At 45.7% G+C, this 26,310-nt stretch overlaps 1 protein-coding gene across 4 annotated transcripts in view; it reads right to left on the reverse strand.

Annotated features, from left to right (window-relative positions):
• Positions 1–26,310, reverse strand: part of TTI1 (TELO2 interacting protein 1) — a 44,477-nt gene that overhangs the window by 10,106 nt on the left and 8,061 nt on the right. For 2 of the 4 annotated variants that reach the window (XM_036101566.2, XM_036101568.2), the window contains exons 2-7: positions 15,922–18,254; positions 10,993–11,202; positions 7,915–8,063; positions 5,118–5,258; positions 2,979–3,183; positions 2,596–2,683 (exon numbers count right to left, since the gene is read on the reverse strand). In XM_036101566.2, the coding sequence (XP_035957459.2) occupies positions 2,596–2,683; positions 2,979–3,183; positions 5,118–5,258; positions 7,915–8,063; positions 10,993–11,202; positions 15,922–18,223 (3,095 nt within the window). In that variant the 5' untranslated portion in view covers positions 18,224–18,254. Of the gene's footprint in view, positions 1–2,595; positions 2,684–2,978; positions 3,263–5,117; positions 5,259–7,914; positions 8,064–10,992; positions 11,203–15,921; positions 18,262–26,310 lie in introns of all 4 variants that reach the window. The other 2 variants (XR_004920246.2, XM_036101567.2) reach the window with 2 other exon arrangements.

A 26,310-nucleotide genomic window follows, 5' to 3' on the forward strand; every position in this document is an offset into this window, starting at 1 on the left:
ACTGCCCCACTTGACCTTGGGTCTCATGTTTTCATAAGGTGCCCTTAGGTATGAAATAAAAAAAAAAATGTGGTTTTCTCCCGCTAATCTATCTTACGTCAATTATTAGACCAGCCAAAGAACCTAGAAGGGTACAGTAGAAGGAAACTTCGTCCACCCCTCACACGGCTGCTCACCCATCTCCTTTCAGAGCAGACACTGGCCCTCACTGCTCCCTCACCACCCCTGTCAGACGGAGGGGGCGTCCACCTCGCATCGGCAACTCACTAGCTCTGAGGAAGCCGGGGCATCTGTGGACAGCTCTGGCTCTCACTGGTTCTTCTGAACACTTAGCTCCAGGGCTCCCTCTTGGGCCCTGGCAACAAACCCAACAGGCTTCCCTTCTCCCAGGTGCGCGTGGCGGGCGTCAGCGCCTGCTGAGTGGGGGATACACAGGGGCAGGAGCGGGGGAAGGGGGCCGGCGATGAGATGCGGAGAGTCTGAAGAGAGATTCTGTAAGTCAGGTAGACCGGCTTCCCTTCCGGAATGGATGTGGGGCGTGAGGGAAAGATGAAAGTGAAGGACAAACAACCGCTGGAAGGTGCAGCCACTCCCTGAGCCAGGGGACCTGGTGATGAGGGAGCAGAGGGCGACATCACCCACAGGCACGGAGGGTTTCAGTACGCACCCCCCTCCCTCTCTTCCTTCAGTAACGAGGCTCACAAAGAGACCAGGTTTCCTATTGTCTCAGGCTTCTTTTCCCATTTATGGAGCTTATTAATTTCTGAATCAAGATGCCAAATCAGCTCCTGATCAAGGATAACACTGGTTTTTTTCCTTGACTTCAAAATAAGTTTGCAGATGATGTGCTTGTGAACCAATCAACCTTGCACTTCCTCCCCTCCAAGCCCGGCAAGAGGGAGGTCATCTGACTCAACCCCGAATGGAATGCGCTAGAGCAAACAAAGGCGCCGCAGTCAAGTGGTCTGGCTGCACTTCCCTCCTCCAGAGGCACCCTGAATACCAACTCAAGACTCAGCAAGGTCCAATTCCAGGTTTAATTGCTTTTAGCGGCACAAAGGAAAATTAGAAATGAAGAGATAATGAATGGCGAATATTAGCTTGTTTGATGGGTCTAAACTTGAAGGACGGGTATGTGGTGGCTGTAGGAAAAGGAGAATGGAACAGAGAGTGGGAGAGTCAGATCTCTGTGACTCTTGGCTGTAGCAGGCACACAGAGAATTTACTCCAAGATGAATTCATTACCTTCTCGAGGTGCACCCGGAATCGGCATGAGAGCAGCTTCAGGAATGCCGTCCGGGGGAGGACTATTTTCACCCTAAGTTGGTTCTTTAAGGAACAAGACTGTCTGAGGATAAGAAGCTGGTTGGGATGCGCCCCTGTGCTCGAGAAACCATGACTGATTCTGGGCCTAGGGGAAGTGACGGGAAAGTGACAGAAAGAAAAAAGGGAACTGGGGAAATCAAGAGCAAAAAAATTGCAAAGGACAATAAATCAATTCAAAAGGATATTTCCATCACTCCCAGGGAGTGCAAGGTTTATAAGGGAGCAAGTAGCTTCCTCATCTCATAGTCTGAGCGGCCTTGCAGGCCTGCAGGGAATGAGAGGACTCCTACCTCACCAAGGAAGATCAGGGACTCATTTCTAGAAGCCTAAGAAGTGGGAGGGATTGCTGATTTGCTCTGGGCCATGGAGCTGCAGCGCCCAGGGTAGGACAAAGTGCCAGGCCAGGGAAGCTAACTTTTGTTCCAGTAGGTGACACCTGGGGGGATGGCAGGTCCACTCTGGCCCCCTTGCCCCAGCTCTCCATCCAGCTGGGGCAAGGGGGCCACAGTGCATTTTTGGTCTCAAGCCTGGGGAATGCTGCTGTGCTCAGAGTTTTAGCTTTTGAGAAAAATCCTTTGGAGCTCAAGGAACCAGACATAGCTTCTTCCATTAGCGGTGACACAGCTATTCGAGAATAAGAATAAGCAAAACTCTTGGAAGTTACAATCACCTAATTTCAGAGTTGAAAAAGGCCCTTTAGACCATTAGTCCAGCGATTCTTTATGTTTCTCGGTTCACAGATGCCTACTATAATCAGATGAATGCTGTGGACTCTATCTAGAAAAAGGAATTTAAGTGTCTGCTTGTACACACCCGATTTTGTGTACAACGTGTGAGGGTTTAGAACACCTGACGTCCTTTGAGATGCTCTGTGGAGTCAAGGTGTGCTAGATCAGCAACCCAATGCTTATGCTTTGCAGACGAGGAGCTGTGGTCCAGACAGGTGCCAGGGTCACTAGAGTAGGGCCTAGAAGCAGATCCCCCTCCTACCAGGAGGGTGCTTGGTCCCCTTCGGCACGCCACCTTTCTGCTTTTTGCCCCTTTGGAACTGCTGCTGACACTGCAGCAGAGGAAAAGGTTACTTGCAAAGAGAAACGCATCTAGTAAAAATACCATCTCTAGAGTTGGCTCAGTTAAAGAAACCATCTTAACCTGGCAAGAAGAGCAAAGAGAGAAAAGAACGGAGATGCCTTGACTCTGCTCGCCATTAGCAAATCATCTATAATTTAGAGCAAACGTAAAGAGATGCGGGTGATCAAGCAGACGTACCTCCTGGCAGCCTCTTGTAATTTCACGGGCTGTTTGGTGCTGAGGTAAATCAAGCAGGCATCAGCCACTTTATTCAGGTCACCCTCACCTGCGGAGAGGAAAAACAAAACAAGCATTGGCCCTCAGACTTCATTTGGGACAAGCAGGAAGCAACTGCTGTCTGGTGAGCCTGGAACAGCTAGGCGAGAGGCCCTGGGCTCTTGACTCCACCCCGCAAGTCAGAAAAACACATCAAGATAGGTGGGAAAACGAGGCCAAAGTAAGACTGAAGGACGTACACACGAAGGGAGAGGAGGGAGCACGACTGGGGGCGCCGGGCACCACGGTGGTGGCGAGACCGTGTGCAGGGTACGTGTCACCAGGGGAGGGTGGCCGGTACCTACCGAGGTCCAGTCTCTCGCAGAGGGGGCCCAGGCCCTGCAGAACGGCCAGCTGCAGCTTGCAGGCCAGCGTGTGCGAGTACACTGGTCCAGCCCGGGCGCTGACGGGAGCCTGGGTGACTAAGGAGCCAGCCAGCTTGGGCAGGATGTCTTTGCAGAAGCGGCTCCTCAGAAAGTCGCCACACTTGCCTGCCAGGGTACGCAAGACCTGCAGAAACAGCCCCGGGTCTGGTGACTGCACATCGCCAAGGCAGCACAGAGCTAAGGAATGTCTGGTAATTCAATTTCTTCTTGGGGAAAAAAAAAAAATAGAATTACTGCTGTTAATTCCTTGCCTATGGTTTGTGATTCTGACAGTTATGAATTCGGAGGTCTCTGCTCCCAAGGCATGGCTGCTTCCATCCATAAATACAGATTACACGGGGAATAATTCAAAGGAATCTTGGGTTGGATGAATAATATGATTAATACCTTGATGTTCCTCCCTTTTTTGGTAAAAAAAAAAAAAAGAGAGAGAGCTTAAAGCAGTTCACATAGATCATCTCTTGACTCTTCCTAACATCCCTTAAGAAAAGACTTGTGCTTTGAACTCTAGCGAGCTGAACAAACACAAACAGTGAGGCCCAGCTGCTGCTGCGTGAAGGCCCCGGGAAGGCAGTGGCTGCCCCGGCCCCTCGACTGAGGACTCGGTGGTCAGGGCCCTGGCAGAGCCCTTCCTGTCCCATGGCACCATCCCCACGTACGCCACCCTCATCCCATCTTCCACCACGGCGGTTTCTTGGCATGTCTCGTTTTAAACTTTCTCTAGCAGAACATATTGAAATGTTTTGCCCCGCTGCACAAGGCTGAATATACAGGATAACAGGAATTTCTTTAAAAATTGGTAAGCAAGGCATAACAAGCACGGAGGGTGTTTGCCGACTTTGCAGAGAATGAGGCCCTTACTGCAGGGCCCTCAGCTGGCCTGCACAAGGCCTTCCAGGCCTCGGATGTCACCGGGGTGTCTGGGGGTGGAAAAGCAGCCTCAGTTACAGTGCACACGTCTTTCTGTTTTTTCCTTTTTCTAAGCCTGTCATTTCAGATTACCTATTAATTTCCATAAAGGAAGGCAGCACATCTGAGTAAGATTTAGCAAGACCCCCCTCCTTCTCCCCTTCCCCCAGCCTCCCTCCTCCCCTTTGTGTGTGTGTGATTTTGTATATTTTGCTTTAGAAAAAAATATTAACAATTTTATATGTTTTAAATGTAAGCTCCTATTTTAGTCCAGTATATGCTGAAGAATCTTACAGAAAACCAAAATAGTTTTGCCAAGTATACCAGTTGCATTCCTGGCTTCATTTTATGTCCCTACACATCTTTTTTCTTTGCTTCATCTTGCTTGCCTACCCCTAATTTATGTTAGCTTGCCCTGGGAAATATATCTCCGTAGGCTGCTGTAAGTGCTTTTCAGAAAAAGGAAGAATATAAATAAATAAGCCAAAATACATGTGCTGATATGAGCCAAACTAAGTCGGGGAGAATACCTGACATATATATATATATGGCTTTTAACTTTTCAAAGCCTTTCACCAAATAGTCCCATTTTATCCTTGTCAACAATACTATGAGGAAGGTGGAACACATGCTCCTAAGGCCAACTTGAAAATGGGTGGTCATGGGCTTTGCCCAAAGTCACTTGGATGGGCAGAGGATGCCCACTGCTAGGACCTGGGCCCCTTCACCTTGACTCCTGTGTAGTGCAAAGAACATGGGCACAAACTCACAGATTTGGGTTCTATCACTTACTAGCTGTGTGATCTTGAGAAAATCCCTGAACTTCTCTGAGCCTAATTCCACCTGTCAAAAATGGGGAGAATAGTAGCTACCTTGCAAAGCTGTTGGGAGGAGATGAGTTCACGCGTGAGGAAGTGCCAAGCACACAGTGGGGTGCTCGATGAATACCGGCAGTCCTTTTCATCTGCTAGTTCCTTCTGCTTCTAACTCAAGAGGAGACTGACTTCTACTTTCTTCTTTGTGCCTTTCTTATTTTGCTATGCTTTCTTCAAGGATCAGCTACACTGAGCACGAATGCCCAGAGACACGGCCGCCCTCTGTGCCGGCTGCCCCCACCCACGCGGCAGTGGTGGGGCGTCCGCACAGTACCTTGAAGGCTCTGAGCACCACCAGGGGGTCGTCATTGGTGAGTCGGTGCACGAGTGAGGGCCAGGCCCGATGAGCCAAGGGAAGGAGCTGGTTCTTGTGGGACTGCAGAACAACCACACACAAATCCAGTACATCCAAGACCTGAAAGAAGAGAGGATGTGATTTCAGCAGAGTAGGAGTTAGTCACGGGAAGCGTGGAAGAGTGTTCCTGGAAGATCCTAGAGGTGGAAACAGCAGCCAGGACCCAGAGGAGGGAGGGCTTGCAGGGCTCAGGGAACTGAAGCAGGGCCACGTGCAGCGTGACACAGGAGGGGGAAGAGGAACTAGACCGTGACGGTGTCACGTTAGAATTTTTTATTTTGTACTAAGTGCAGTGGGGAGCCATCAGAATGGTTTAAGCAGGAAAGTGCCATGACACAATTCATGTTTGAAAAAGGTCATTCTGGCTGCTGAGTGGGGGAGGGGCCTGCAGCAGGAGAGAGATACGAGCAGGCCCTTTAGGAAGCAGGCACGTGCCCGCAGGAGAGGACAGGGATGCAGCCACAGGGTGGCGGTGGAGGGGTGAAGGGGTCTGAGGTCTGTCCTGGAGGTGTGCATATACTGGAATGTGTATATGAGGTGTGTAGCTACTGACGGCCCCCGATATCGGGGCAATGAAGAGAGGTATCCAAAGGGGCTGTCTGGAGTCAGGCTTAGCCACCGAACAGATGTAGGCAGCACCGGCTGAGACAGGAGCTAGGGAGGGGAGGACGCTGAGAGGCTGGCTGAGGTCATGTTCTTTCTTCTACATGGAGAAGCCAAGTAGCTGAGCTACAGGTCCACCTCGGAAGAAAGGTTCGGAGTGGCCCAGATGTAAACTGGATTTTTCACCCTCCCCGAGAACACGTGTCCTGATCTGCAGTTCAGAGGGAGACGACTGGCCGGCCTCGGTGTCACTGGCAGGGGTCACGACGATGACCAGCGGGCCTCTCCTCCCAGAGACGGGCCGGCCTTCACAGAGCAGGGGAGGGTACACGGCTGAGTCAGATAGGGCGAGGTCTGCTAATCGAGCAGTAAACCCTGCTGGACGTCTACTGTGTGCTGGTCACACCGAGACCGGAAGAGCAACAAAGAACCAAAGAGGGCCCACCCGTGAGGGGAACAGGCAGGCAGGAGAGGAAGAGAAACCTCGGCATGTAGCGGACAGCAGAGCAAGCCAGCGGAAACGGCGCTGTTATCACGGCGCGCGGGAGTTCTGTCACTACCTGGGCAAGGTACGTCAGATGCCACTGATTCCAAGACAGACATTTCCTCCTTCTGCCTAAGACATTCCTCTCCTTGCCTTTGCCCCTTCGTATGGCTTGCTCCTTCTCAGCCTTTAAGTCTTGGCTCGAGTATCACCACCTTGGGAGAGGCCTCCCCCAGCGACCTAGCCGAAATCAGGGCATAAGCTCTGTCTTCTTCAACAGGGTATGGTATAGCGTAGGCTCCTAATGCACATTCACTGGATGGGTGAATTCCGATCTTCTATCACAGAACCTGCTTATTATCTTCAGAGATTTCTTCACCTTCTAGGTGTGTGTTTGTATATTTCCCCACGAGAGATAGGAAGTTCCATGAAGACAGGGATGCCTGCTTCACTTCCTTCTGTACACCCTCTGCCTGACCTGCAGCAGTCCACGATAAACACTGGGTGAATGAACGAGTGAATGTGTGTGTGCCATGCCTGATGCAAACTGTTTCATATTTATAATCACCAACCCAGCGAGGCAGGTACCATCACATCCATTTTACAGAAGAAGCAGAAGCTTCAAAAGGTGAAGTAACTTGCCCAAGGTCAGAGAGGCAGAGCCAGGATGTGAATTCAGGTATGTAGGTCTGACTCCAACGCTGGTGATCTCAATGACTACGGTCATTGGACACATATGGACACAGCTGCTACAGAGCCTCCATAAAAGGGAAGACACTTGGCTCATGTATCACCCAGACATCTACAATCAAGCCTTGCAAATAGCAGGCACTCAGAGAGTACTTGCTGAATGCAACAAGCGATGAATGCTAAGAAGTGTCTCTGGGGAAACGAAACAAGTTCCACAAAGCACAGACCCTGAGATCTGAGATGATCCTGGATTGGGGTTTCTTAGCCCACCACTCCGAGCAGGGCAGCATGCTCTCATCACTAGCAGTAACTCACCGAGGCAGCTGTGTTTCTCACACCTGCTTGGGAGTGGGAAGGACCAGGCCCCTCCCTGTGAGAGCTTCTCCCAGGTGATGCTGAAAGCCCTGTCCCCACGCCCGGCCGCCCTGCTGCCCAGTTTCACTATCACACAGTTTAAGTCCTTGCTGACGGGGATGCTCTCGGGAAACTGCCAGCAAATGAGTAAGTACAATTAAGAACTGTGGGTGTTTTTCTGGGGATGAACATGGAAAGAGAAAGAGCGATGGGGGCCAGAGTCAGTCTTGGAAGAATGACGGCTTGCAAGGATTAAAACCTGCCTCCCACATTAAGTCACTTCAGGAAACGATATCCTGTCCAAAGCATAGGACTTTCTTTCCCTTGGAGAGTCAATGGATGTCCAAAACTTTGTGGTTTTTTAAGTCCACAAAGGGGAATTGGCTCCCTTTTGGCATCTGAGCTGATACAGAAGGACGTAAGGCTGTCATCCCACAGATAACTTCTTCCCGATGCTTTCTCTTGGCCACCCCACATGGACCAGGAGATAAGGGCAGCCTCTTGCTCATCCGTGCAGGCGCTGCCAGCCAGAGCGACCCGGAGTCCTGCTGCCATGCAAGTGCAGGGAAGGGGCTGCACACTGACCTTCAAGCGGATTTTCAGATCTTTATCTGACGACAAGTGGATACAGCGCTCCATCACATCTGTGGCTATCTGGATCTGCACTGGCAGCGGCGGCTCCACATCGGGACCAGTGTCACTGTCGTCTACCTTCGGAGGGTCTGACTGCTCCTCTGGAAAAAAAGCATAACTGGGGACAGTGTTTTATGAGAGATGCCCCACTTTGATGTGATCTCCCAACCTCAGACGCAGGAATAGCATTTACAAGGGAAAATGTCTAGGAACTGATTCTAAGGAAACCATATAAAATTTGGGTCAAGCTATGAGTCAAGATATTCACCAGAGCATTAACTATAACAGCTAAAAACTGGGGGGTGTGGTGGGGGGGAGAACCCCTCCATGGCCACTATGGCCACTCAAGGGGAAATAATTATGACATATCATGAGGGCCCCCAAATTTGTGTTTACTGAGGGCTTTAACAAGGGAAAATGTTTATGAAAGAATATTGTGTTAAAAGGAGAAAAGCAGTACATAATAAAATTGCATACACAGTGGGAGCACTATTATGTATATTTTTTGCATAGCAGGAAGGACAACGAAATACTAACAGAGATGGGGTCATGAGATCATATGGGATTTTGATTTTTTTCCTATACCTTCGGTCTTTTCTAAATTTCCATTAATAAATATTTCAAATAAAAACGTAAGAGGGCAACATTCTAATTTGGAGCCCTGAGGCTGGGCAGCTCCCTGGCTGGCCTCTGCTCTGACCTTTACCCTTTCTCTCTTCTTGGTTCATTCTTTGACTAAAAGGCTCATGTGTCTCCTCCACCAGCCTGTGAGATCTTTTGATGGCCAAGATCAGGCCTTAAGGATGTCTGCATGAGATACCAGTGGGGCAGCTTGGCGCAATACACAGGGATGGGTTTGGTCAAAGGAGGTCAGTTCAAGTCCTGCCTGCAGACCTATTAGCAACCCTCTCATCCTACATTACTTCATTTGGAAAAAAGGTATAAAGCACACACACCTCATTTGCTTGTTGAGAGTCAAATAAGATGAATGTCACCAGCTATTAGCATTCTTTCACTGCCTAGAGTGCTGTGTTGCACATGATAGGCATAAATTTGTAAATTAAAACAACAACAAAAAGACCTGAGAGTTGCATGAAACCCAGGCCAAAATCCCTACCCTGAAAAATTTTCCTCTATGTACTTACAGCGCCCAGTTCCGTACCATCCCCCCCTCACCAAGCCACCATTACTAGCTATGCTCATTTCCACTGAGCTGAACGTTGTTCGCTTCACTTTTTCCTATTTCTGTTTCCTCTGCTGGAAAAAAACAGAATCTTATAGCAGAGGCCACACCTGTCTCTACCAGATGCTGAAAAGATAAATGAAAATGCATTTGTAGAATGCTTGGATTTCTTGGAGAAAGGGACCTCAGATACATGAGGTGCTTTCATCGTGGCTAAAACAAAAAACACATGTCAAACCAACATCAAGCCAAACATTCTTTATAATGCCAAGTGTGTGGTGTGTACTTGATGAATGATAATTATAAGAATGAGAAGGCTGTGCTTTTCTTCCCAGAGGATTTGTTGTTTGAAATTCACCTATTGCACAATGTTATTTGAGGGATGTGGATTCTTCCATTACTGGGAGAAAGGTTGATTCATTCAGTCTGCTCCTAGCCAACATCAGCTAGAACCAGAAGATCCTAATCGTGAAAGAATGGATTCACAGACAATGCTAGAATTTCAAACAAGAATGGCAAATCCGGATTACGAGGGACCATGATGCCTCCCCTCCCTCTGGGTTTCCGGGTTTTGGTGTGGGATGCAGGTCAGGAAAAGAAAGATTGGGTTGGCTTAAGAAATAAAACTGAGAAGAAAAGGCCTGATAACAGACTTCTGATCAGACTGTCCTCGGGGAGGGCAACGACTCCGTTCCGCATAAATCATTACCCGGGCTCTGTGATAATTCCCTGACACACCGCAGGAACCGGCGGTAGTTAGTTGCATCGAACCACTATTTCCTGTTATCCTGGAAGTACTGGTTTCACTTCACTGGAATCTTGGAGTGGAGACCACCAAAAAAGAAAAAGAATCCTGCTCAATTCCAACCTAACAAACTAATTTGGGACTCGGTTCGATTTAGGATAGTTCTGAGACCACCAAGCTCATTATGACTTGGCATTTTATATTTGCAGAGGAGATTCTAACAATTTATTAATCGTTCCGTGACCTGAAGCTCCAGATTGAGCTTGTGAATAAAACAACAGGCCAGAGCTTCAACCAGCCTGAACTCCCTTCTCCTTTATCATATAAATAGGTAAGAAAAACATTGAAATCTCCTCCCACCAATAAATAAATGGACAAAGCATATGAACAGACAATGGGAACAAGAAAAAAATTGTCAGGAAAGGAACATATAGGAAAATGTCCGACCTGGCCTGTAATCAAAGAAATGCAAAGTCAAATATCAAGAACCATTTTTCACCTATTAATTTAGCAAGAAGTGAAACTCGTAAATGGCCAATGTTGGCAAGGTTGTGGTACAACCAGTGTTAATCCCGCGCTGCTGAAGGGAAGGTATAAATTGACACAACCTTTCTGAAAGGCAATTTGGCAAGCATAAAATAATGTTCATATCCTTGACCCAGAAATCCCACTTCTGGGATTTATTAAAGAAATATGCAAAAAAAAAGGGAAAAGGTCACGTGCACAGAATCATCCACTGCCACACTGTTTATTAGAGTGAAAAGCTAGAAGCAACCCGAACGTCCCACGGGGGAATGGATACTTAGTAGCAGCTATTAAAACATTAATTATGAAAACTCTATAGCAACGTGGAGAGTTGCTGATTATATAACTAAGTGCAAAAAGGGTATAATGCATTTAAACTGTGGCTGTGACCATATATAAATAGGTCTGCAACAGAAAAGAATGGGATAAGATGGCACAAAAAAATGAAGATGCTTCTGTTGAGCATGGTAGGGTTATGACTGACTTTTCTGATTTCCAAACTTTCTGTAATGAGATCTCATTCTCACAATAATCTGCTTCAAAAAGAAAAAACTGCTAAGCCAAAATAAATAGTTACCTTCTTCATTATCAAAATCTGAGACATTTCCATCTGCCACATCCTTTTCTTTTAGGTAGTTCAGCAAAAATTGTTCAATGTCTTCTGCTGTGGTGGTATTCTCAAGTCCTTTCTCAGGAGCTGCTCGTCTTTGGCTCAAATGACTTCCCTCCTCCCCTGCACTCTGCTCTTGGGGTTGCCCGAGATCACTTGTGTCTGGGAACCACTGGGCTGAAAATAAAGTGTTATAATGATCACCACGGTCATTGACAATAGGCATTAGTACTCTAGAGGCAGAATAAGCTCTTTGCCATGGCCTGCGTGGCCCCACACAATTTGGTCCCTCCGTCTCTCCAACCTCATCTTCCATCTCCTCCCAGTTGCCCGTGAACTGAGCATCTTCCCATTCCTTCAATGTGGCAGGTGTTTTCCGACCCCAGAATGTTTTGCATATGCTGTTCTTGTTGTCTGGAGTACCTTCCTCATGACATCACATCTGGCTAATTCCAATTCACCTTTCGTGTCTCAGTACACATAGAACTTGCCTGGTAAAGCCATCCCTTGACTTCCCAATCCAATTCGGGTCCCTATAGGCTTTCTTATATAGTACTGTCTTCTTTCCTTTCATATCAACTCATCATGATTTATAATTACATTTATCTTGAGTGTACTGTTTAGTGTCTGAATCTCCCACTAGACTCTGCTCCACTGATCGCCACTGGAATCCAACAAGCCCAGCATGGAGTGGGTGCTCAAATATATGCTGAATGAGAAAATATGCAAGAGAATACATACAAGTGACAAAATTCTGAGTACAGGATGCACTCTTCATTAGAAGAAGACAGGCTCTATAGAGTCTTGGAATGGACACAGACCCTCACATCTGTATTTCTGATAGAAAAGGCTGACATATTCTCTCCAAAGCTTTTCCTTCTTCGGGATGCTCCAGTATTTCTGATGTGTCACCACAGAATAAGCCTTAAACATCACTGAACCAGTGGCTTTCAAACTGTGCCTTGAGGAACCCTAACGGTTCTGCAGGAATGTCTCGGGGCCACAACAGGGAGGGCCCCAAGAGACAGCATGCTAAAGGAGTGGGCCCAGGGCATCTAACTCCTCTCTAACCCAGCAGCTCTGATTTCAGCTATTTTTGTATACTGGGTTTCCCCTAGGGCTTCATTTCAAAAAAGGCTCTTAACACTAAAGAAACAACAATAAAAAAAATCCCAGAAAACCCCAGTGTGAATTTTCATCCTTTTACAGACAGCAGGAAAAATGCCTCTGATAACCTTTTGCACCTGCTAATCTCCTTTCTATCAAGGAGCACGTGCGCAGAGCTGGAGCAACAGCAGATGGGAGATGCCAGGGCCAGGCCAATGGGAACCGCAGAGAGCAAATGCTCTCTGGGTGACAGTCTTCATTCCAGAACCTAGAGGTTCTACATGTAGGGGATCAATTATGCCATTTCCTCAATGCCCTGTCCCCACACATAAGTCAGGCCCTAGTATACTCCAAGGGATTGCATTCCCAACGAGTTAAAATCAGGACTTAGCATTTACAATGCTCAAAGAAGATATGTGATTTCTACATTTCTACATTTAGGCTAGTACCAGACACTAAAGTCCTTGCTTACAAAAATGGCTTTTAAACATGAAAAGAAGCTCAGCCTCACTCTTAATGTAAATTAAACTATAACAAGGTGCTATTTTTCTCCTATTGGATAAGCAAGGATTAGCAAAAAGCTCGGGAATATGGTGGAGATGAGGGGGTGGCAACATCAGCACTCTGCTACACCGCTGACAGGAGTTTAAATTGGTGCAACCTCTTTGGAGAGCAGTTTGAAACTCTCCATCCAAAACTTAAATGTGGGGTGCCTGGCTGGCTCACTCAGTGGAACATGTGACTCTTGATCTTGGGGTTGTGAGTTTGAGCCCCACATTGGGTATAGAGATTACTTAAAAAAAACCAAAAAAACAAAAAAAAAAACACAAATAAAAAACCCCCAGATTAAATGTACTGTCCTCGAAGCCAATACTCCTCCCTAGGAATTTACCCTATTGATATACTCAGACATGTTCAAAATGACCTATAAAGATACTCATTGCAGCAATTTTTTTTTTTGTGGTGGTGGCAAAAGAATGGAAACAACCAAAATCTCCACCAAGAAAGGACCATTTAAGTAAATTGTGTGCAGCCACACAACAGAATCCTACGCAGCCATGAAAACGAGGTGGCAGCCCTCCACGTATGGATGTGGTACAGCCTCTCAGTGCTAAGGTGCATGGCATGGACTCTCTTACTTTTAAAGCTACCCTACTCTTGTTGCTATGAGTCATCGGCCAACTGGTAGGCGGTGCTCAGCAGTAACTGAACTGATAGTGCTTGCCCTCACTGTGGCACCTAATGCTTTTCAGCCAATGGCTGTGGAACACTGGTATTTATGGTAACTCCATTTTCTAAAACATGTGCTGGGTCCTTTGAAGACTTTTTAGAGGTTCTCTGAGACCACAGTTCCATTCCCATCTTAAAAGAGTGGCCATCAGTGAGGTCAAGATCTCAGGATCGTGAGATCGAACATCTGTGGGGAGTCTGCCCTCTCCCTCTGCCCCTCCCCCCTTCTCTCTCTCTCTCTCAAAATAAAATAAAAAATGAGAGAGTGGCCATCAGTTAGACATCTCAAAGACAAACAAATGGCAGCACGCAGTGCTGCTCTGATTCGTGAACGACTGACCAACTCTACTTCAGTGTGGCTCACCATTTCAAATGCAAATATGTTTGGGGTGATTTCAACACTTTCAGGAAAGCCATCCCCCATTTTGCTTCTTTCCGTAGGATGCCCTCAAGTCAATGTTAATCATCCTTGTTTTTCTCTCTACAGTGGAGACCCTTCCTCTTCCGCTTCAATTAAAAAAAAATAAATATAAAAAAATATAAAAAAAAAAAAAGATAAAGCGCTAGCTACACAGGGTTTCTCCTTTCAAGGTGACCAAAAACATCAGCAACCCAAGACAATTCATTTTCCAAGGCCCCAACTGAGGTATCTCCTGAGAGGATATATTTAATAGGCCTTTTCTCAATATAGTTTTAAAATCTCAAACTGACAATGTAGTCTAGTTCCCCAAAGCACTAAAGGTGGAAGTCTGGGCTAGCTTCAGACCATGGAAGCCATGAGCCAGGCTCAGCAGTGCTGCTGCGAGGGCAGGGGTCCAGTCCTTCTTGGTCACTGCTGACATCCCAGCAACTAGTCCAGTCCACAGACTTCCGAGTGGTTGCAAAATAAAATCCAAACTCCCTCCGTTGGTCTACAAGACCATGCGGGGTTTATCCTCGCCTCACCTACCAGCTTTATCTCATACTACTCTCTCCACAATGGCCTCTCTCCCAGGCTCTGCACCTGTTTCTTTTGCCCGAAGGTTCTTAAAAAACCATAAGAAGGATAGGACAGCTCCACACATACCGAGGGGCCCTTCTCAGTCTTCAGGTCTCAGCTCTAGTGTTGCTTCCTCAGAGAAGCCCTCCCTGATCACTCTACTTAAAGTATCTTACCCTGTTCCTCTCTTGCATCAGGTTGTCTATTTTCTTCAGAGTGCTTATTAGACTCTAAAATGAACTTGTTTAATGATTTACTTGTCATCTCCTTTGCAGGAGCAAGAAAGTTGCATGAGTTTATTCATCTTGCTCACTGCTATATCCTGATTACTAAGCACAGTGTCTGACACATGGCAGCTACTCTTTATTAAATGAATGAATAAAAAAACATTTAGATGGCACGCGAATGTTCATGAATGGATGAATGAACACTGGAAATGGTATCAGGTACAGGGCAGACGAGGGTCTCTGTTCCAGCCACCCTCCTTGCTGTGGCAAGCTTTCTTACATGTAAGAAATCCTGGATTTCTGGGCTGACAAAATGAGGTCAGTGACATTTTCACCTACCATGGAGGCTATTGGGCTGAGATAAATACTAGAGATATGGTCTTTGGATAAAAGGGACTCAAGTATACAGCTCGTTATTTTTTCATTCAAAGACTATCTAATTGAGAGATTCTTTTTCTTATTGTCCAAAACTTTGCCATTTTAATGGTTATTAACACCTCCAATAGATACCCAACAGGATCAAAAGGAAGGAGAGAAACTCAAACCACCTCATACAATTCAAAGGTTAAAAGAAAGTTTCTAGACCTCGGTCCAGTATGGTAGTCACATGTGGCTATTTAAGTTACAATAAAGAATTCAGTGCCTCAGCGACACTAGCCACATGTACCTAGCGGCTACTGTAATGGACAGAACATATATAGAATATTTCCATCATCACAGAAAGTTCTAGTGGACAGTAATGCTCCAGCGCATCTGTGGACTGAGTAATTCCTGTTATTCCTGTTCTCCATTAGCACAGATACTGCTAACCCCACGTACTGTCAGAAACAGTTTGGTTTACTGAAAAGAACAAAACTGTCATAAATCCTGACTTTACTCTTTATTGCCTGTGTGACCCTGGCTAAGTCAGTCTCACTGAGCCTTAGTTCTTCTTTTCTGTAAAATAAAAATGATGTTTACATTTAGTCTGCAGGGTTTATGTCCCTGACACAGAGCAGGAGCTCAATATATGATAGAGGTTATTAAGAGTGTGTATGTGTGTATATACATGTGTGTTATTAAAAGTATATATATGTATATATTAAAATACATTACACATTACTATATATTAACATATATATTAATAACATCTATAATATATATATAATATATACACACATATTTTATATATATCTATGTGTATATATATATATAAAAAGCAGTGGAACCCTGGCGTAACATGTAGGACTGGACCAACAACTATTCAAATAATGTCCTCCATAGCATAACCACACACAAACAAAAGATAAGATCAGGCAAACAAGGATACTAGGCCTTCCCCGAAATTAGCATTAAAAAGGGCTCTGAATGTACCTAATGCTGCCAGCAGGGCATGCAGGACACCGACAAAGGAAGTCGCTCTCTTATCATAAAATTGATCCAGAGTGGCCAAGACATCCTGAACCACATCTGCCACCAAAGGAAGCAGGCTAGCGTCCGAGTTCCACAGCATGACTTCCAAGACCTTTGGGGTATGGGGGTGCAGAGACAGATGACGCAGATTTAGAGAGATCCCATTCACCAAATAGTCCGAATTTTGATTGATCAGGTGCTGCACAGAGTCGTAGCCACAAGCGTGGCAAATGTCCATCATGGCGCTGGTAGCTGCCTGACTAATGAGCAGGGTTTGGTCCCCAGCCTTCTCCAGTACTGGATAGAGGGCTGACATCAAGAGCAAACGAAAGTCTTTTCCTAGTGCGTACGCAAAGCGGCCAATCCCTTCCAACTGGATGCATATTTGCCAGATGTTGCTGTTCATGGAGCAGATAGTGGGACTTGGCTTTGAGAAGGCTGAAAAAGATGTAACTTGGCAGGTGTGCGCACCACGTGTGATGGCCTGGAGGCCTGACCGCTTCATTGTTAGCTCCTCTTCCACTTCTTCAGATTCGATACAAGTGATCAAATACCAGTTTTCTTGGCTTGTGTATTCTTCCAGTATAGATGTCACGATCTCCCTCAGGTCCTCGGGGCTTGTCTTAATATGGTTTTCATGAAGATTCTCCACCTCCAGCCCAGCAGCCCCCACAACCAGCTCATTCAGGATCATGGCGGCTTGCTTCCGGTAAACCACAGATTCGTGGTACAGCTCCATAAAGTGATCTACGAGCAAATAGAGGTCCCCATAAACACCGAGAAGCTGACACACCTGCTGCAAGAGCAGGAAAAGCCTCTCATCGGCGAAGAAGCGGAAATATCTCCTCTGCATTGGGCTCCACGGCTGCGGAGCCGCAGTCTCCGGAGAAGCGCTCAGGTGACCAGAATTCCAGCGCCGCTCTTCGACGACTTTGACGTCAGTCACATCCAATTCTAGCACTTGGATGAGCGCTTTGGAAAGGCGCTGAAGATGGGCCACAGAGTGGAGGACAAAGTTCACTTTGGGGCCCAAGAGTTTCAGATAACCGAGTAACAGGGAGAGAGTAGAGAATTTGCCCTGATCGTCCTGGGAGGTCATGAAGCGGGGAAGAGACGTGGCGAGGGAATGCAGGTTTTCTGCCAAGATGTCAGCAAAGGCTCTGTTGCCAACCACTACCTTCTGATCTGCAAAATGTCTCAGAACTTTATTGCACTGGGCTTGGACCTCAGGACTCTCATCATTTACTAGACCCACCAAAGCCTTCAGAAGGGGTCCAGCCGATCCAACCAGGGACTGACCGCACTTCAAAAGAAGGGCCTCGATGAGTTCTATCAGTGCCAGCCTGACCTTCCAGTGTGGGTGGACTGAGACACACTCAATGATCTTTTTAAGAAGGAGAGTCAGTTTGTCACTGGTGTTTTTTACCCACTTGGCTTCCCTGTGAACCATCAGCTCTGCGACTCTATGCTCCACTGCAGGCTTTGGTTGGACCTCTGAGATCCTTTCGAGCTGCTCATCAGCCATAATGAAACTCACTGTCTCGTAAAAGATCTTTAGGGAAGACACGACAATGCTGTGCCCTTGTTTAAAGTCTCCTGTGATCACCCTGGTCAGTGCCATTGAGATTCCAGGTAAAAAAGAAGCAAACAAATCCCCCAGCTGCTTCTGCTCAAGCTCACCCAAGGACCTCGGATGGTCCTGACAGTCACACTGTAAGAGTAGAACCTGTAAACATTTTAAGGCAGCAATTTTAATTTGCTTTGATTTCTCCTGTTCTGCTAGGTCCAACAGTAAAGATACAGCAAATCCTAAACGAGGCAGGATGGAGGGCTCATAAAAAGCCAGGATGATGTCCCCATAAGCCGAGTGCATTAACGTGCTGAGGCCACGGATCACAGCCAATTTCAACTCCTCGGACACAGCTGCGGGTTTTTGGGAGTTGGGCGAATACAGACAGGCAGAGAGTTCCGAAAAGAGCTCCTGGAGAAGTTCTTGTTCCTTCACACATGTTGAAGAGAGGACAAACGTGAGGCATTCCACCACGCTCTGGATCAAGCGCTCTCTCTTGGGACCCGGCGTCTTCAGCGTAAATCGCAAAGGGAAGAGGATGTACTGCTGAAGCTCCTGAAGGGCGGAGTCACTCACAGCTTGTAACCTCGCCTGCAGGTGCTCCACGGTCTCCACCGTCTGGGTCTTTGTGAGCTGAACACAGACCGGGCGTAAGGCACCGAAGGCCTCCTCAGGAGTATCGAACACTGCCATTGTGCAGTAGCCTTCTCACTGAGGAAGCATCCTGCAGGCTGGAGGAAGAACACTTTTCAGTAAAGGTCAAGGCTCAAAGCAAATTCAAAGTGGACCTGCAGTCATTCAATCAACAGACATTTAGTGGGGGCCTATGTGTCAGTCACTGCACAAGGTGCTAGGGGAGCAACGGAACTGAAGAGAGGTGGCTGCTCTTCTGAGGGGGCCCCGGTCTAGTGAGGGAAGCAGCCGGACAGTTCCAACACAGGCTGCTAAGAATGGGGACGGGCCTGTGCTCACGGTCCTGAGTGAGTGTGGGAGACCCATGCATCAGAAGCCTGGGAAAGCCAGGCTAGGTTTCACAGGAGGAAGATGCTTGAGCCAGACTTGAGGGAGGAATAACAGGAATCTGTGGGCTATGCTAACGAGTTTGGATCTTAACCTGTGGTAGTAATGGAGAGCCACTGAAGGTTTTGCCTTTTTCTTTTTCTTTTAAGATTTTATTTATTTATGAGAGAGAGAGAGAGAGAGTGCATGCACATGCAAGAGTGGGGGGAGGGGCAGAGGCAGAGGGAGAAGCAGGCCCCCCACTGAGCAGGGAGCCCAACTCCGGACTCGATCCCAGAACCCTGGGATCATGACCTGAGCTGAAGGCAGACGTTTAACTGACTGAGCCACGCAGGCGCCCCAGTTTTATCTTTTTCAAGTTGACGTATAACATTTATAGAGTAAAATACACTAGTCTTAATGTACAGCTCAGTGGGTTTTTGTGATGTAGAGATCTATATAACCACCACCCAAAACAAGACAAAGAATATTTCCAGCTCCCTCAAGTCATTTTACAGTTGATTCCTGCTTCCCCTGCCCAGTGGTAACCTCTATTTTGACTTCTATCACCTGTTCCTGTCATGGAGAGGTTTTAAGCGGAAGTTATAGGATCAACTTTATGCACCGAGAACACCCCCTGGCAGCCAGTGATATGGAAGAAGAGTCAGAGCTGGGTGAGATGGAGAGCGGAACAAAACAGAAGGGAGTAGCCAGAGAAAGGGGAAAACCAGGAGCGCACACCATCACAGAAATCATGGGAGAAGAGAGAGTCCAGCAGGATGGAAAGATGGACAGCAGGCAAGCAGTGAAAGGAGACAGGTTTATAGGTGAGCGAACGAACTGAGCAACTTAATACCAGAGAGTCTCTTTTCTCTGTAAGGAGAAATTCAAAGTCATAGGCTGACAGTGAACAAGAAGGGGGAGGGTGGGGTAAACAGAGGGCTTGAGGAGAGAAATAAAAGTCTCAAATATTCCCTTTGGGGAAGCAGAGCATGCTGGGAAGACATAAAAGTGTGGCCCAAGGGTACTGAGGACTGAGCTGAAGCTGGAGACCATAAACGCGTACAACTGTAAAATGTTGGCACTGGAGGGAGGTTAGAGATTGTCTAGGCTGGTGGGGTCTGTCAGTCTGTCTGTCTCTCCCAATCTCTCTCTCTCTCTGGGCTCAACTTACTGGGGGCTTCTGAACAGATGATGCCCCTTCCTGTCCCCAATCCAATGAACCCTCCAGAGCCCCACTGACTACAGGGCTGGCAGGCAAGTGGTGCCTGGTGAGTGTGGGCAAGATCTGCTCAGCCCAGAGAGAGACAGTCAGTGCCGGATTTTCCTCCTGGGTCAGGAGAGCGCTCCAGGGCAACAATCAGGCTCTAAAACCCTGGAGAGAGTCTGGTCCACAGAGCCCCATGGTCTTCTGCAAGGAAGGGCAATATTGGTCACTGTGAGGCTTGTTGGGGGGATATCTCTTGGTCTCTGTGACCACCCCCAGAAGCTATGAAAGGAAGAAAGCTCAAATCTGCCCTTTCTCAAGCTATTGATGCTAGAAGGCTCGGCCAGGGATTACTGCCTTCCCACTGGCACCGGCTCACACACGAATGACCCAGAGGCCGCTGTGCTGTCCCCTGCCTGAGGTACTGTAGTTGGAACAACAGAAGGGAAGGAAGATAGCCACTTAATGGGACCCAGCAGTCTGAGGTGGTGAGTCTTAGACTAACAGAACCACTAAGGGAGACAGACGAGAATTTGAAAAATAATAAGAGCAATAAAAAAGTTTGATCACAAGGCGAATGATATCTTTTAGAATTTTAAAAACATGATTTTCCACACCGAAAAAGCTCAATTGATGGGATTTTTTTAAAAAAGATGGTTAATTACTGAGATCCAATCAGTGGCCTGGAAGATCAAGTAGAGCTATTTTAAAACTCAGAACAGAACTACAAAGAGACGGAACTCGTGAGACTTGGAAAAGCAACACGTAAATAGCTGGGAATTCTGGAAGGAGAGAAAGGACCAGATGGAGGAGCCAGAGCAAATAAACAACTGAAACATTTCCCTGAGCTGCAGAAAGATTTATCTGGAGACTGAAAAGACAGAAAGACACACACCTAGTCACACTCTGGTAAAATTCCTGTATGCTAAAAGAGACAGAGGAAAATTATACATGCTTTCAGGAAGAAACAAACAACTTAGAAGACTGGCTCTGGCTTTCTCATATGCAACAAGGGACACCAGAAGACAATGGAATAGCATCTACGGACTGCAAAGAAAGGACTGTGGCCCCCAAGCCCTATATACAGGCAAGCAGTCACCAGTCAGACTGCAAGAACAAGAGCAAGGATTCAGAGAGGGCATTACCCACACACCCTCCCAAGGAAGATACTTGAGAAAGGATTCCATTCAAATGAACAACTCTAAACAGAGACCTAAAATGGGCAGATGAATGAGGAAGGAAAAAGTGTTAGTAAATTGTTTTTTCTTCTTTTAGCATGGAAAACTTATTTCAAATAAAATGTTTAAGTGGAAGCCCAGCACACAAGGTAGAATAAATCAGAGGGTCTGGTTGAAGCTGGAGTGAAGACAATGGCCTGGGGCCCTACATCTCTCTTATTCATCTCAGGAGTTTCAAGACGACGACCTGGGGCCCCCCTGAACTATGCTCTCAGACTGTACGACACAAACTGCAATAGAGCCAATGAAGTGGGAACACACAATCCATCCCAAACTGAACTCTGCTCGCTTGTCGGTGCCCCCTTGGTGATTTACGGCCTTCACCTGAGCTAGAAACCTTAGCCTCTCTTTCTCCCACCTCCCTCTTAATGCCACCATTCTCTTAAATTGCATCAATTCTACCCCTTCAACATCTTCCAAATCTGTTGGTGACGATAACCATCTATTTATTGTTGGACTGGCTGTAATTGTTTCCTCGAGGGCCCCTGGTCTCGCGTGCTTGCCCTTCTTGGATCCACATTCTACAATGACATGTAAGTAATCTTTCTAAAACAAAAACCTGATCACTCTTTGCTGCTTAAAATTCTTCAACTGCGCTCCCTAGCCCACCTATTCACCATGGCATGCGGGGCCCTTGGCCATCAGGCTCCTGCCTATCTCAGCAACCTCAGCTCTCAGGGCTTCACTCCTTCCACCTGAAACTACAGCCACGTAAAATGACAAAATTTGCAATTTCCCAAGCAGGTGGTGCTCCTTCACATTCACCTCCTTTGTCCTGTTTCACATTCACCACTGTGCACACCGCTACTATGGAACATCGTAAGCTGCATGATTTTGTATCCATCTGTCTTAAGTTACTTTAGACTGGGCAATCCTATACCTTGAACCTAGAAGGGCATCTGGCACATGACAAGCACTCAAAAACATCGGGCCCCTTCTACCTTGAAGTTGGATATGGTAGGGTATTGGCAGGCTAATACTCTTGCTGACAACTAGAAAAAGCCAGATAAATTACAAAAATAATTCCTTAAAGCATAAGTAGTTGTGGAAGCAACAAGGACTAGGTGGATGAATACTCTAGCCAGGGGTGAATGTTCAGTGAGTCAACAGTCGATAGCTGTTTCTTTTTTTTTTTTTTAATTTTACTATTTATTTTATTTTATTGCCCTTGCTGCATTTGCCGACCCTCGACATGAGCTCAGGATTACAGTGTGGCCAAGGCCGAGGGCTGTCACTGAGGAAAGAGAAACCATAATGCTTTTAAAATGTGGTTATGTGGGGTTGAGGTGGGACAAACCTGCAGTTTTTAGAGATCTCAAACTACATGGCTTCTGGGAGAAGGCTGCTGTTGGGGGACAAACGGCTGAGAAATGTCCAAACACATGAAAGAGATCAACCCCACAGATTCAAGAAGCTCAGCAAACCCAGGTTGGCGGTACAAAGACAAAGACAGACATATCACAGTAGAACTGTTATAAACTGAAACTAAGAAGAAAAATCTTAAAAGTAACGGAGCAGTAAGACTGACAGATACTTCTCCACAGAAATGATGAAATCCAGAAGACAGTAGAAGTAGAAGAACATCTTTAAAGCGCTAAGAGGAAATAACTATCAGGTTTGCATTTTATACCCTATGAAGCCAGCTTTCAAAACTGAATGTGAAATAAAGATGTTTTTGGATAAAAACTAAGTGAATTCATTGCTATCAGGTCTGCACTAAAGGAAAAAAATAAAGGGAAAAACGAACCTACATAGAAGCATGGCTATTTAGGAGGCAATGAAGAACAATGGAATATACCAATATAAAATAATACTAACTGTACAAAACAGTAATTATGTCTTTTGCAGTTTACGTATAGATATAAAACCAAAATGTAAGACAATGATGCACAAAGGTGCATGGCAGACGATGTAAAAGGAGTTACGTGTATTAAAAGTCTAGTAGTATCAGGAGGTGGTACAATAATTTGAAATTTGTAGGGTAAGCACCAAAAGAACTGTAAAAGAATATATACTTAAGTTCAGACAGCGGTAAAAATGTGATAATATTTTCTGAATTATCCAAAAAAAGGTAAAAAATGAGGAAAAGAGAAGCAAAACCACTGGCTCATATAGAAAATAATAAAATGGTAGACAGAAAGCTCACTGAAACAATGATTATATTAATCCAGACTTTCTCAACAGTGGCACCTTTGACATTTTGGGTTTGATAATTACTTGTTAGTGGTAGGCTGTCCTATGCATTGTAAGATATTTGCTAGCATCTTTGGCCTCTGTCCCCCAGATGCCAGTAGCATTCCCCCAGGTGCAACCAAAAATTTCTCCAGACACTGTCAAATGCCCCACGGAAGCAAAAACGGCTTTGAAAATCATTGGTATAGTCATCAAAATCCCAACAGGACTTTTGTAGAAAGTAACAAGATGACTCTAAAATTGATATGGGAATGCAAAGTGCCTCAAATAGCAATGACAATCTTTTTTTTTTTTTAAGATTTTGTTTATTTAAGAGAGAGAGCACAAGTGGGGTGAGGGGCACAGGGAGAAGCAGGCTCCCCGCTGTTTAGGGAGCCTGATGTGGGGCTCGATCTTGGGATTCCAGGATCGTGACCTGAGCCATCCAGGCACTTCAGCAAAGACAATCTTGAAGAAGAGAAATTAGGTTGGTAAGTTGTGGTAGTGTAAGTTCTTTCACTATCTGATTTCAAGATTTACTGTACAGGTACTGATAAGTCAAGTCCGTGCATTATTAGCATAAAGAATGACAGACTAATGGAACAGAATAGCTCCCTCATATGCAACAGATCCACATACCTCACAAAGGTAAAGCTGAAATGACCTGGTGGAAAGAATAGTCTTTTTAATAGAAGGTGCTGTGTCATTTGGCTATCCATAGGAAAAAGTATCTATGTCTTGGTTCCATCTGACACTGGATTTAAATGTGAAATGTAAAGAAAATGTTAAGAAAACAGAGAAGAGCATCCTCGTGATCTTGGGGTAGGCAAAGATTTCTTAAACAGGATACAGAAAAGGGCTAACCATAAAAAAAAAAAAAAAGGATAAATTGGATTACATTAGAATTAAGAACTTCTGTTCCTCAAAAGATGCCATTAAGACAGGGAAAGGACAACCCATAAAGGGAGGAAAGATGTTTGCTATATATCTGACAAAACACTCATATTGATAATATAAGATTTTTCATAAATCATTAAGAAGACAACCCAGCAAAAACATGGAAAAGGCCTTGAGCAGACATATCAAAAAAGAGGATGTCCAAATGGCTAATCAACATATGAAAAAAGACACTCAACATCAGTCAGGAAAATGCAATTTAAAACCTCAATAAAATATCATTACACACCCACCAGAAGGGCTGAGCTGAGAAAAAGGAAAAAAAAAGACAAAGAAAATACTAGGTGTTAGCAAGGAAATGAAGCAACAAGAACTCTCATCAGTGCAGGTAGGATTGTAAATTGGTACAACTACTTTGGAAAACTCTTTGGCAGGATCTATTATTCTAAAGGTAAATATACGCATGCTCTATGACCTAGTAATTCCACTTTGATAAATACCCAACAGAAATGCATACGTAAATATACCAAAAGGTGTGTTCAAGAATACAGTATCCACAACTGCCCCTGAACAGAAAGCACCTGAATGCCCATCTCCAGTAGAATGGATAAATTGTGGTATATTCTCTCAATGGAGTATTATATAGATGAAGATTTACCACAATTGGAGATCTTCAAAAGAATAGGTTATAGACTCAGAAATATATAAACCAGCTTTTTGTAAGGAAGAAAGTATACCAAATTGCTACTTTGACATGACTATAAAAGGCAATCATATACCTTTATGGGATGGCCATGAAATCACACTTGTGTGACAATATGTCAATTACAAAAGGAATTGTTTAGAGATTTAGAGACTTAGGAATCCCAGATTCTAGTCCTATAAAATGCAACCCTGATTATTTAAAGTGGTGCTGCAAAGTTTGATGTTTCTGTAACTGATGGCACCAGGGGCGTTCTGGCCCACTGGGATGAGGCATTCAGAAAGAGTGGATTCTCTGGCTGAGTAGAGAAAACCACCCAGAGTTCAACTGTGGCAGACAGAGACTGAATAAACATAAGCCTGAATAACCAGTTCTTGATTGCTGATGGCCAACTACACCTTTCCTAGCTCAGTATACCCAGACTGTGGTCACGGAAAGCAGTCACTGGAGAGGCAAGGGAAGAGATCTGCAATCACAGTACATGGGTGAGCCCGTCCCCCCCCCAGCCTCTCCCTGGCCTCCCCTTCTCTCTCTGCCTCGTCACAGGGATGGGCTAGGGACCACCCCTAGGCCACGGCGTATAGGTGGTGAAGACAAATGGGGCAATCTGCACAGGATGAGGTGATATACCTTACAGACACTTAAAGGTAAGATGGTAGATCACAAGGTAATATCATACAATCAAGAAGTGAACAAGGGAGAAAAAAAGAAAGAAGTACAAAAGACATTTGGAAAAAGAATAAACTTCAGTAGTGCAGTGTTCATGGAGGGAGGAGGATTTGTGTTGGAGTTCGGGGAATACATGTTTAGGGCTACACGGGAAGGCTGCTCAAGGTAAAATAGCTGTTACAAGCAAAGGCCAGGAGGAAGAGAAGTCAAAGCATCTTATAAATTTAGAGGCAAGATAGAGATGCCATCACAGCAAGTGAGCCACACTTCACCCAGGGCTGACATTCTCAACATTACGCCTTTGCACTTGCTGTTCCACCATATTTCCTCATGACTTGCTCTCTCATTGCTTTTAGGGCTTTGCTCAAACATGAATTCTGAGTGAGCCTTCTCTGATCACTCCTGTTTAAAACTGTAATCCATTCTCTCTCTTCCCCACCCTGGCACTCCCTATCTCCTCTCCCTGACTTTAAAGTTTTCCTCCATAGCACTTAGCACCATCCATCAAACCAGATTATCTACCTGTTATTTGTCTCTCTCCTCTCACTAGAATATAGGCTCCAGAAGAGTGATAATTGACAGGTTTGTTTATTGCTTCTGGCACACAGCAGGTATTCAATAAATGCCTGTTGAGTCAACAGCCATACTCTAAGGTCTGGTTCTCTCGTTGGTAGAGCTTTAATATCAGCTATGCCTGAACTGGATTCTGGGTAAAAACTGCCATCCTCTTCTTCTCTTGGGGTCATTCCTACAGGCAGCTGACATCATCCTTTACGGGAGGATCTTGTTAGATTCATTCTTAAGGGGCAATCATAGCTCTAGACTTTGGCTAGGCTACTTTTAGGTTGTTTCTAGGACAGGGACAGAATAAGAACCCAGAGGTGATTATCTGGAT

The sequence above is a fragment of the Halichoerus grypus genome, chromosome 10 (assembly GCF_964656455.1).
Source record: "Halichoerus grypus chromosome 10, mHalGry1.hap1.1, whole genome shotgun sequence".
Classification (NCBI taxonomy): Eukaryota; Metazoa; Chordata; class Mammalia; order Carnivora; family Phocidae; genus Halichoerus; species Halichoerus grypus.